We start from the raw sequence: 13,095 nt of genomic DNA, 5'->3' as shown, positions 1-13,095 counted from the left end.
ACCCTCACTTTCTTCCCTAGTCTGGATCTAACCTATACCACCACATATTTTAAGAATGCGAGTGAGGTTTCTCATATCCACAATTGAGTAGAATCCTGAGTGCATAAGATAGCAAATATGAGTCTGAAGTCTCAGTCTGTACGTTCTTCAAACTCACTGTCATCATTTACAACTTACCTCACACTTACCAAGCAACCAACAGTCAAACCCGGTTGCAGTTGCAAGTTGCCTAACACCTCCCAAGGGCAACAAAATTTTATTTTCTATATTTTATGTAATTATTGACCAAATTTAGAAATTCAAAATGCTGTCATAATCCACTCATTAAGAGATATATTCATATGTTGAAGGTTTCACACAAAAAGTCAAGTATTATAGTTAGAAATTGTGCACATAACTCATGGCACGTAAATTACTCAGACTATATTCATCCAGAATATGAGAATTAAGACTTTCAATTAACTATACACCTTCTTTAAAACCTTCGCTGCTAACTACAACAATCTAACAGTAAGCATTACAACAGGCTTAATGCAATTTTGGACATTGTGCTAAACTGAATATGAACATACCTATAAAACGCTTTTACAAAACTTATGTCCAGTCTGGAGCTTGTGGTTTTGCGTTAGCGTTCTTGCTTCCTGCGCACTGAGTCCCGGGTTCGATTCCTAGTGGGGTCAGGGATTTTCTCTGCCTCGAGATGACTGGGTGTTGTGTGTCTTTCATCATCATTTCATCCTCATTCACTCGCAAGTCGCCATTGCGGCGTTAAAGAACATGTGGAGCGGTGGCCAAGCTGTCCCACGAGGGGTCTCCCGGCCACCAATGCCATGCGCTCATTAACAAAACTTATTACTCCCATGTATTTCTACCATAGTAGCTGACATGTACTTTATGCCAGACTTCAAAGAAATGAATTCTTCCACCTCTCCCCGCCTCTCTTGCGGTACCAGTACCACGAATCAGCTTCCTCGGATCTCGGATCCCCACCACATGCAACAACTCAACAGGTATAAAACAATTATGAATCATTGTATAAATATTGAATTACCAACATATGTTATGTGTGTGACATCTAGATTCCCCTTTGAATATCTGCATCTTATTTGAAATACCACAGATGGTTTAAACTCATAATGTGTCAATATGTGTATGGTACCAAAAAACTTTTAAAAATACAGATTTTTAAATAAAATACAAGTTTTTTCCTAGTTTTTTCCTGGTTTTGAAAATTCCTGGCTCTTTCTAGGTTTTTAGGATTTCAGGGTTCACTGTACATCCTGAGTCCGACTCTCTCCAGATGCAATTTCCATATTTCATGGATATCAGTTTGCTTCAGACAAAGAGGTGCATGCCTGGATACAATCATAGTTCTGTAGGCAACTGCAAACAGTTTTCCATAAAGGTATTGACCATATTGTCTCACAGTCGAATGAACATATTTATAGTTATGCTGATTACTTTTGAAATAATAAACAGTTTACTTACTTCTTTCCATTTGACTGACCCTTATGTATGGCCATCATCATCAGATATATCACTCTTGCTAAACTGCTTTAACAAGACAGACATATCTGGTGTTAATCACACAGAGTGAAACTAGTCATAAATAAAAATAAAAACTTCTGCAATAAAAGCCTGTTTTTAAATTCAACAAATATAAATTAAGAAATTTTGTGAACACCAAAGTCATCCAAAAGATTAGTAATTGTACTTGAAAACATTTTAGAACTGAAGGTCTGACTTTGTAGAGTTTAGCTTTTGCAAGACGTCTCTTCTCTTCATTTGACACATACATCCCAAATAGGAATTAGTAGTCTAATTCAGCTGCAAAAGCTTGGAAATTAAAGTTTTATAGCTATAAACTTCTAACTAATGTTGTCTAAGTAATTAATTTATTTGATTTTGAAGGCTCTTCAGAAATAAAGATTACAAGCCTACTTATTCTTGGGCTTCTGAAATATTTTCACAATAAAGTCTAGCTATCCTGTAAACAGCATACTAACTGTGGTCTGAAATTCTACAGACTGACTCTACATATTGTCTTGTTACAGATACCCCTGGCTGGTAATGAGATGCCTCTGCGAGAATTCCGCTCGTCGCCGTCCAAGCGCTGCTGCCCAGGTGCCAGCACCATTGCTGGAAGTGGGTCCATCCCTGATCCACCGCCACCTCCCAAGAATCATCCTCCAGCCCCAGGAATCCTCCGTCAAGTTGGTGGTGGCATGCCAACTCCTGCAACAGCAAAGAAACGTGTTCAGATACAAGAGATTTCTGTCTGATAGTTTGAGTAGTCGATCTCGGCCCCCCAAGTCTTTCAGTTGACATTGCAGACATGGATTACACAGCAGAATTTGCCCTTCTGTGTTATTCCAAATGGATTTAATGCATCAAAAAGGCCACAGAGCACATTGTGTGAAACTTAGATTAATGTGCTTTCCTGTATGATTATGACAAGCCTTGAATATCAGGCCTACTTCATTTTAGAACATTTTTCTATAATGCAATTTGGTGAATTATCATTTTGGAATTGTCTCCTAATTTGTTTTTGGTGTTCTGTCATTCAGAAACATGCTGCATTTTGTAATATCAGACTACAATGAATTAATATTGAAATCATAATTACCAGACAATGGTGGATACAAATTCCAGAAAATATTACATGAGTGGATTTCTGTCTTTTGCCATAATTTACCTGATCAGCTGAGTGTCAGAAATATGTGCAGAGAAACATCCAGACCAGTGCAGGTACTGTAGGAAAATGAGCGTTACAACCAGAAATGTGAGACTGTGATAACAGCAGTTGTTCTACAGTGTGAAAGCAGTGATGTGATTTTGTTCTGCTGCTCAACTATACTACTACACAGAAAATCAAGTGCAGCACATACTGTGATGTTGAGCAAGGTTTTCTTTTCATTCAATTAAAATAGATTCTGAAGACAAACCATTTTCATTTCCTAAGCAGCAGGAAGCAGTGACTCCCCATCAGAGGAAAAAGTGGGGGCTGCAAACTTCTAGATGTCTTTCTCTATCTTCACTTTTTGTATGTTGATAATAGTATTACTGATATGCTCTAATGTGACAACTGTCAACACAAATGTTTACAATCAAGATTCACAAATGTTCCATGCATCTCTCTGAAGACTTATTTTTGTTTCTTCACTGAAACTGCACAATAAATTAGGCACAAACAGAAAAATACCAATAATAATAACAACAGTGATAACTGATTACAAAGCAGTTCAACAATAAATTCTTATTCAGCAGCAGTAAAAGGTATGTTTCAGTGAATATATTCTTATGTGAGGCAACATTCATGAGCTATTTTGTGATATTCCTAAGTCACCAAAACTGTACAAATGTTGAAAGGATCAAAACTGCACTAAGCACATCACTGATCCAATTCAGATGAAATGATACCTTTTAACATCAGCCTTTTCTCATCCTGTGATTATGTTAATAATAATTATTACAATTATTGTTGTTGTTGCAACACATTATGTGGCTATTGTTCTTCGTGAATGACCTCATGTATTGTACTCCCTAAAGTCGCTGTGTAATAGTACTGTACATCAATTTCATGCATTTTGAAGGCATTTCTTTCTTTCCTTGCTTCTCAAATTTCCAGCCCCTCTCATTTGTACTTCCTTTCCTCCCCTCACTCCTCCCACCCTCAATCCCTTTCTGCTTCACTCCCCCCCCCCCTCTCTCTCTCTCTCTCTCTCTCTCTCTCTCTCTCTCTCTCTCTCTCTCTCTCTCTCTCTCTCTCTCCCTCCCTCCCCTCTCTCTCCCTCTCCCCCCTCCCCCCTCTCTCTTTCTCTCTCCCTCTCCTCCCCCTGCTCCATCTCTCTCTCTCTCTCTCTCTCTCTCTCTCTCTCTCTCTCTCTCTCTCTCTCTCTCTCTCCTCTAAGCCTCAGCTACACCCCTGCAATATTTCATGCCCTGGTAAAAATGGTAAAAAAAGAGCGTAACCATGCTCAGTAATACATCTGATATATTCCTGTTGCATAGCCATAAACAACATTTTATTAATGACATGTTTTTCAAACCAATTTACATCAGAAATGGCTTTTAAAGTGGCCAATACATCACTGACTCTAATGTAATTAACATCCGAGCAACCTTTAATGCATTTTGCTCTGAGAAATTGTAAACACTAAATAAAACTTTATATTTTCCAGTGTATAATTATCAGGTCTTTATTTGTTGCTTGAGGGAAACAGAATAATGTGTTGCATATGAAATTTCAATAATCTTCAATGAAATAAGTGTGTATTTGTGTCCAAAACTTGGTAATTTTTGTGCAAAAAATATAAATAAAAATGTTATGATGCATAAGACAAATGTGTCTTATGTAACAAAATAAAATATAATTAGTAGCCTTACAATAAATTACCAATGAGTTTAGCCATTTCCAAGCAAGTTTTATCTACAAATATTTTGTTACAGTGCTTTTGAGATCTATGAAATGTTTTTCATTGAAGGAACAGTCATTTATATTCAAATCCCTGGATAGGTGGCTAAGTGTATGACAGCCTGCACTAATACCAGAGAAAGTGACTGAGCGATCTGCCACTAATAATGTCTGATTACTTACATACCAAGAAAACAGACAACAACTGGATCAGTAAACAAGGGAATTCTTTGTTGCATTTAGAAATTGTTTCTCAATGGCAAAAATTAAAAATAATGCTTCATGTACAATTTGCAGTTCTGAAAGAAGAATTACATATTCAGAATATTAACTTTGTGAAAATATACTACAACTAGCTTTCCCAGTGACTGAAAGACAATTATTCAGTAACAGAGGAGAGCCTTATGAACTGAAGAAGAGAGATTCTTGTTATTATGAATTTCTTGCACACACATAAATGTGGCACATGTCCTAAGACTACAAATAAATTGACTCATTCTTTTAAACAGAATTACTACATTTTTATTAAGCATTATTCCACTTTACCTTTGATATCATAACAAATCTGTAACATCTAATTTCATATTCATAAATAAGGAAAAAAAGTCATCTCGTTTATATGCTAGAAATTTACTTTGATTTATTTGGTACTTTATATGATTCATGAGTAAAGTAACACATAATTTTCAACACAGATCTTTTCTCTGTCAAGTACTGCAGAAATATCAGATTTCATTGTCTACCCAACCGTTGTCCTTAAATGACAATGAACTATTTCGGATGGTCAGTCCTGATATTCTTTTAAACAAGTGTAAGAAATAGCAAAAGAGCTTGGAACACTTTATTTTATTTTATTTGAGAATTACTACAATATACAAAACAACATCTGAAACATAATTCCACATAAAATGTTATCATAACATACTTATTTACTTAACTGGCAACACGAACCACAGTCATTTCAATGAATGACTTCTCAGCCTCATCCATTGGGCTCAGTCACTGGCAGTATTCTCATGGGCCCACATGATCTCCGGATCTTTCTTGATTCAATCCATCCACCGCAGTTCTAGTCTCACTCCTTGCATCTTCCCTTCAAGCACTGCATTTGCCTGTCAGTACATGTCCCAGCCATTAAGTTATTCTGCTCTTTACTACAGCTGTCACATCTGGTTCATTAAAATCCTGTGTTTCTTCTTCTTCTTCTAAAAATTCCATTTTTTAACAGAGGTCAGAAAATATTTTTTTTTTATATCATAAGGCAGATAATAACTTGGAAATGAAAATATGTAATTAATTAAAATATAAAAAGATTTAATTAATAACTTCATCTAATATTAAAAACTATTCTCATCGTCTCCTGGACAATCTTTTTGGAAGAGAAATAGGAAAACTCACCTTTTAAATGAAACAGCATGACTGACAGTGTACCCTCTGTTTAAATGTTTATAATTTTGTGTAGGAATGTATTTAACTGTTCCAGTCATTCAGTGCTAAGATGAAGTAAGACTGAATGTTAATCACAGATAGAAGTGAATTGGGAGAAAAAGTAAACTTAGTGACTATGGTTGAGCATTTCAGTATTTTTGTTTCTTTACACATGGCAGTCAGCAATATTCAAAGCACTACTTGTTCACAGCAAACATTTTACAGTTTCAACCCGTGAAGATTCATATTACATAACTTCACATAGACACTAATGACAGTCTGCCATCAGAAATAGATATTATTAAGCATACACTAAATGAAACCCTTGCCTGGATCCAGTAACATTACAAGGTGCATTCAAGTTCTAAGGCCTCTGATTTTTTTTTCTCCAGACCGGAAAGAGATAGAAACATGCGCATTGTTTTAAAATGAGGCCGCATTCATTGTCAATACGTCCCAGAGATGACAGCACCATAGGCAGGTGGAATTTTACCGCCAGTGGCGAGAATGAGAACTGTTTTAAATATTTAAAATGGCAACATTTTCCTTACTTGAACAGCGTGCAATCATTCGTTATCTGAATTTGTGTGGTGTGAAACCAATTGAAATTCATCGACAGTTGAAGGAGACATGTGGTGATAGAGTTACGGATGTGTCGAAAGTGTGTTCATGGGTGCGACTTTTTAATGAAGGCAGAACATCGTGTGACAACAGACCGAAACAACCTCGGGCTCGCACAAGCCGGTCTGACGACATGATCAAGAAAGTGGAGAGAATTGTTTTGGGGGATCGCCGAATGACTGTTGAACAGATCGCCTCCAGAGTTGGCATTTCTGTGTGTTCTGTGCACACAATCCTGCATGACGACCTGAAAATGCGAAAAGTGTCATCCAGGTGGGTGCCACGAATGCTAAGGACGACCACACGGCTGCCCGTGTGGCATGTTGCCAAGCAATGTTGACGCGCAACGACAGCATGAGTGGGACTTTCTTTTCGTCGATTGTGACAATGGATGAGACGTGGATGCGATTTTTCAATCCAGAAACAAAGATCCAGTCAGCTCAATGGAAGCACACAAATTCACCGCCATCAAAAAAATTTTGGGTAGCCGCCAGTGCTGATAAAATGACGGTTTCCATGTTCTGGGACAGCGAGGTTGTGATCCTTACCCACTGCGTTCCAAGGGACACTATGGTAACAGGTGCATCCCACGAAAATGTTTTGAAGAACAAATTCCTTCCTGCACTGCAACAAAAACATCCAGGAAGGGCTGTGCGTGTGCTGTTTCACCAAGACAACGCACCCGCACATCGAGCTAATGTTACGCAACGGTTTCTTCGTGATAACAACTTTGAAGTGATTCCTCATGCACCCTACTCACCTGACCTGACTCCTAGTGACTTTTGGCTTTTTCCAACAATGATAGACACTCTCCGTGGCCGCACATTCACCAGCCGTGCTGCTATTGCCTCAGCGATTTTCCAGTGCTCAAAACAGACTCCTAAAGAAGCCTTCGCCGCTGCCATGGAATCATGGCGTCAGCGTTGTGAAAAATGTGTACGTCTGCAGGGCAATTACGTCGAGAAGTAACGCCAGTTTCATCGATTTCAGGTGAGTAGTTAATTAGAAAAAAAAATCGGAGGCCTTAGAACTTGAATGCACCTCGTACAAGCTAATCTGGAATTAACACAGAGCACAAACCTTCCTTCATTGTGGAGGAGAAAATATGTTGTGAAAGATTAAAAAAGGTGGACAGGTGACTCAGATCTCAGGAAGAGTGAGACCCAAATATAGTGAGAATGAGGACAGACCAATATCTACTACACATTTCACGTCCTGAAAGTAAGTATTGGCTGGCAATTCTGTGTCATGATTTATTTGTTTTTGTGTGAATTTTCCTTTGATACAATTAAGTGACCCTAGATATATCTCTGTAGAGTTTAGCTATTTCCTTGCAAATTTTTTCTAGAATAAAATTCAATTTTTGTTGGAGAGGTATTAAAACTGACAAAATGTTTTACATTGAATAAACAGTAATTTGTATTTAAACCTCTGTTTAGGAGACCAGGCATATTACTTCCTGCTCTGATAGCATGACTAACCAGTCTGTTCATAACAATTTTTTGTTATTTAAATGTACAGAGAATGACAGTGATGGGCCAAAAACAACAAAGCTCTCTATTGATCTTTAGAAAGTATGTTTCTCTTTTGTGAAAACACGGAAGTATCCATTCATTAAAATTGTGTTGAATGGAGAGACACAAAATATGTAGTCTCACAATGTGAAGTAGATAACTGTACTTTTGCAGAGGTATCTTCAAAGATCTTGGAGTCTTAGACACACTAACCAGTTCTGTAATGCTATTTTGTAATAATAAAAACAGTTTTAGTTGATCTGTTATTTACACATAGCCAAAAGAGAAACAAAAATTATGTTCAAGTGGTCTATTACACTTTGTCCAGAGTTCATGGTGGAATTCCATATTCTGGTGTTTTTTAAGCTTCCATTAGGCATTAAAAAAGTGAGAATCCCTGCATATCCAAAGAAAATTCCTGATTAGTCATTTGTCGATAGGTAATTATTTTGTTATCTAAACTGCTAGCCATTAAAATTTCAACACCAAGGAGGATACTAAATAATGAAATTTAACTTATTGTGCATAAACAGTTGAATAGGAATAACTTGCTGTAAAATCTGTATGTGAATGAGGGTTTTGATGGTTTGAAATTTAGTACATAGAGCTGCCACTTCTGGTACCATTAACAGTTCTAACTGAACAGCATTATGTTACACTGAATATGAAATACAGCTATGTCATATCAAATTTTTTATCCTTTGTAGAGTTTTATGTATGCTTCCTAGGGGAAATAGGAATCTAGTATGCTAAAAGTTTGTAGTGGGGGAATTTCTATCTTTTTTACTTGTGATAAGTGACACTGTTGGCTTTACAGGAATTATTTTAGGGAAGGTTAGTTTAATTTAGTGTAAGTAATTAGGCTGATTTTCTTGTACTGAATTATGAAAGGAAATTAATCTCTTTGTAATGAGTACAACTAACAAAGCCTGATTCACATTAAGATTTAATCAACTAAACAGATGGAATTACAGTTTGTGTCACTGCTCTCTAGTAGGCTGTCTATAGTAGGCTGTTGGTAGCAATTTTTGGGGCCCATAGGGGTGAAGCCAGGTGGAAGGGTGACTGTTCTGTAGCACTGACAAACATCTTCATTTTCTGCCCCCCCCCCCCCCTTTCCCGTGAAACACCTCTCAGGAAAAGATTCTTGGGGTGTGGGCATCCTGAAATTCGTAGTTGTCTCTTCTTTTCTTTCTTCTCCAACTGGAGTACCATGATTATCCTCCCTCTTTCCAAATGCAACATTTTCCATCAATGGGACCCTTCTTGTATCCATTTAGGTAAAGCCTGTTTTCACAGAACTGCCCAAGAGGTAACACACACTAATTTCTGGCTACAGTTGATAAATAGCAGAAATAATAAATAAGTTTAATATTCATCTGATGTTATTCTAGTCATTAAAAAAACATAGGGCACTAATACTGAATAGTGAAAAGAAAAGGGTCTGTTTTATCAGCCCCCTTTGTGACTAGTGTACACATGCAAAGAAAGATGGTGCAAACTCACTGAGACTGAGAATTTGCCATAAATATAATATACTATGAGAATTTATATTCATATTAAATGAATGATCACTTTTGATAACGTACATCAACCTTGATCAAATTGAAATGAGGTCAAGTACATGACAATGCTTAGTGGTTCTGGACTGTTTTCAGAAAATACTCATGTAAGAAATATGAATAAGTAAATTTATTACAAGTGAGACACATTTATCATTGTAATCATGAAGTACAAAGAATGAACAATATAATTGTGGCATCTCTGGCACAGAGTGCCCTATCTTTGACTCTTATTTCTTTGGACTGCTTTGCTCTAGCTTCTTCTCGGCATGCAACTTGTTCTTCTGCCATGTTTGTTCATTTTGTCTCAGTGATTAATAAATGTTTATTCGATACTTAGTGTGTGTTATTACCGACCAACCATATGTGATAACCACATAATAAAATTTTCAATAATTTTATTTAAGAATTGTTAAAATTAGTTCTGAACATCAAAAGTTCAGTGTTCATTTTTTTTTTTTTTTTTTTTTATTTTTTTTTTTTTTTTTTAATTTGTGTTCTAAGGTAGGGTTACATATCACTTTGGTGAAGTGATGTGTTGCATGGCATCTACAAAACTGATGAATAATGATCACCACCATAAAAACTTTACTTAAGTAATGAATTAGCATAGTATGCTGTTTAGAAGTTTGTCTCGTTTTTGGTCATGTGCTCTGGAGTGGATGAAGGCAATGTATCTGCAAGTCAGGATGAAGCTAGCACTCATATTAAGTTTTGCAGTTCCTGCCTTTTGCAGGTTATGCTGTTTCACTACATCCTGCCATGGAGATATGATGCACTTCATGGAAGAAGAACTGCCATGATGACTGCAATGACATCAAGTGAACAACAGAAGCAGCTTTGGCTGCCACTTTTCTGTTAACTGATTCAAGTGAGAATGAATGCCATTTAATATCAAATTAAACTACAGTCAATACAGCCCATTTGTCAGAAAGCATTGTATGTGGTGTTTATGTATTGTAACAAATTGATCAAAGAAGAAGGCCTCAACATCATTTCTTGGACGACTGGAATTTGTGAAAGATCTTTACATCTTCAAGTACAGAAGAAGTTGCAGGAGGAGGGGAGGTGTACATCAACAAAGATGTTCACGATTATTCCAACTTGGCATGTTAAACATAAAGAGGTCAGAATTATTAACCAATGCTGACCAGAAATTTATTTATGAATTTGTCACATCACATAACATATGGACTGGGTAGAACACTCCAGACAGTAGATTAGGAATATCTACAATTAAATTTGTATGTGTCTGAGGATGCACCATCAACAGCATTATGTCATACTGAATTTGGATGACAGATATGCATATGCCATTCCATGCTGTTTCACCACTGTGAGAAAGTTCATTAAAAATACTAGGTGATGAGGGCACCACAGGTTCTTCGTAACCTATAACAGATGTTGCCAGCGGGTAAGAGGTCTGGAGAATGTGCTGGCCAAGGTTACAGCTGTTGTTTTATTGCAAGGCAGTGCCACAGAGACCTCAAAGATGGGGCATAGCTACTACCCTCCTTAACATGCCAGAACAGCAACAACCACTATCCAGTCTACAAGCTAAGCAAATGGGAGGCGAGCATGTTGTGTACTCAATGGCACCACGTAACATCACATGAAGTGCAGGTGGTGATGATTATTTCAAAATGGTAACATTCATTCTCCTAACAGTGCCTGTGAAACTGTAAGTAGAACCCTGAAAAGCTGACATGGTGCCACTCCTGTGTCCATTGTTGTAATTGGGTGCACCAATCTGACACACCTCTCTCTGCTGTCACATCCAGCAAAGCCACAACAATAGTCACACTATTGCTGACTTTTTTTATGGTCATAAGGCCACCATCCATGGCATAATTCTCTGCCTAACATTTCATCTTCCAATTCTGAAGACATCATCAGATGCTTTAACTCTGAAAGCAGTTACAGTCTCAAACAAGGTCAACAAGCCCAACTATTAATCTGTACCCACACAATGGCCAGTTTGTGAACTCATCAGACTGCTGGAATGTGTTATGGAAATTGTAGTGGGAAGAGATGGTGCTGCTTGTTTTATTTAGCACTAAGGCCTAAAGGCTCACACATCTAATTTAAGTTCTTCTCCTTTTATGTTAAAGTTGTTTTTGTGCACCTGAATTTTGTTTGTCTGCACATCCTAGTACACAATGATTATATCTTGCTAAACACACAGTGTAAGAAAAACAAATTTGGTGGTTCACTAGTCCCAGTGCATAATCTGCTAATGCTGATTTATCCATCTTGCCCAGCTGACAACTGCTCTTGTGTTCCTTAAGGCGGGTGCTAATGCTTCTTTTCATAGTTCCTATGTACAGTTGACCAAAAGTAAGGTATACTGTATTTTACTTACTGTAACATGCTACTGGCTGTTGGATGCACCTTAATTTTTAAGCAGTTTTTTTTAAATAACAACATTTTTACCTTTTATATTCTTAGACTTCAAAGCCAGGCTAAAAAAATTCTTAGTTTATAAAACCGAACTGACCTTTAAAATCCTTAAAAACTGTCATATGAACTTTCTTCTTCTTCATCATCTTCTTCTTCTTCTTCTCCTTCCTCTTTGTTGTTGTCATAGTCCTGTTCATTTATAAGATGGTTTTCACTGCCATCAAGAGCATTGCTTATGCTGCACTTATTGAAAGATTTAACATGATATCATCTCTCACTCTAGATTATGACTGTTTAACCACTGGCACATTTGTTTGATTGTAGGTCATTTTAAAGCTCCCTTCAGTGCGAATTCATGTTGGGTTTCATCCATCATCTGTTTGTTCCATTCCTCTCTCATATATACTCTAAATGGTTTATTTATCAAGGTATCAAGAGGTTGCAATTGTGAAGTAAGTCATCCTGGAATAACAGCAAGTTCTGCATTTCCCTGTCTAAATTTCTCTTTCACAGAATTTTTCAAATGACTACTAAACTGATCTAGCACAAAAAGAGAATTCTTCTTCAATAAAGCACCTTTCTTTCTCTCTCACATTTTGTTGATCAATAATTTCGTACCAGCCTTGTCCATCCAACCCTTGCAATATATGTGAACAACAGCACCTGGTGATATTTCAGGAGGTTTTCGTATTGTTTTGCAATTGAAAATGATAATTGGATGAAGTTTAGTACCATCAGCACCACATGAAAGGACAACAGAGCAGTGCATTTTTTCATGTCCACTGTTTTTATAGTTACCTAGTTTTTATAGTACCTTTCATGGCAACAGTTCTGTTACTTGGCACATCAAATGTCAGGAGTTTTGTCCATATTTGCTATTTGGCTTAGTTTCTTTGATGTTGAATAATAAAGTGATGGGAAGATAATATTATCTCTTCATACTCTTGTGGCATTTATTGAGATACTTTGGTTTTGATTTGTATGCTAAATCCATGATATATCATAAACATGTAGCACCAACCAATACCACTCTTAAAGTCTGTTGAGTTCCACTGCAGTGCTTGCTTATGAGTGTGTATTTGTATCATTTTTGTATTAATTCCAATGCCATTTTCACAGTGACCTTGAATCCACTTCAATAAATCTTTAGTTTTGG

General features: G+C 36.9%; 1 protein-coding gene across 1 annotated transcript in view; it reads left to right on the top strand.

Moving 5' to 3' along the window:
• LOC126421040 (neuroligin-1-like) overlaps positions 1 to 3,692 on the top strand; it is a 746,590-nt gene extending 742,898 nt beyond the window's left edge. Inside the window, exon 12 of the mRNA XM_050087234.1 lies at positions 2,055 to 3,692. Within this exon, the coding sequence (XP_049943191.1) occupies positions 2,055 to 2,282 (228 nt within the window). The 3' untranslated portion in view covers positions 2,283 to 3,692. The remainder of the gene's footprint in view (positions 1 to 2,054) is intronic.
• The last annotated feature ends 9,403 nt before the right edge of the window (positions 3,693 to 13,095 follow it).

This window comes from Schistocerca serialis, chromosome 1 (genome assembly GCF_023864345.2).
Source record: "Schistocerca serialis cubense isolate TAMUIC-IGC-003099 chromosome 1, iqSchSeri2.2, whole genome shotgun sequence".
In the NCBI taxonomy this organism is placed as follows: Eukaryota; Metazoa; Arthropoda; class Insecta; order Orthoptera; family Acrididae; genus Schistocerca; species Schistocerca serialis.
The sequence above is the reverse complement of the archived record's forward strand: the minus strand, read 5'-3'. Positions and strand labels throughout refer to the sequence as shown.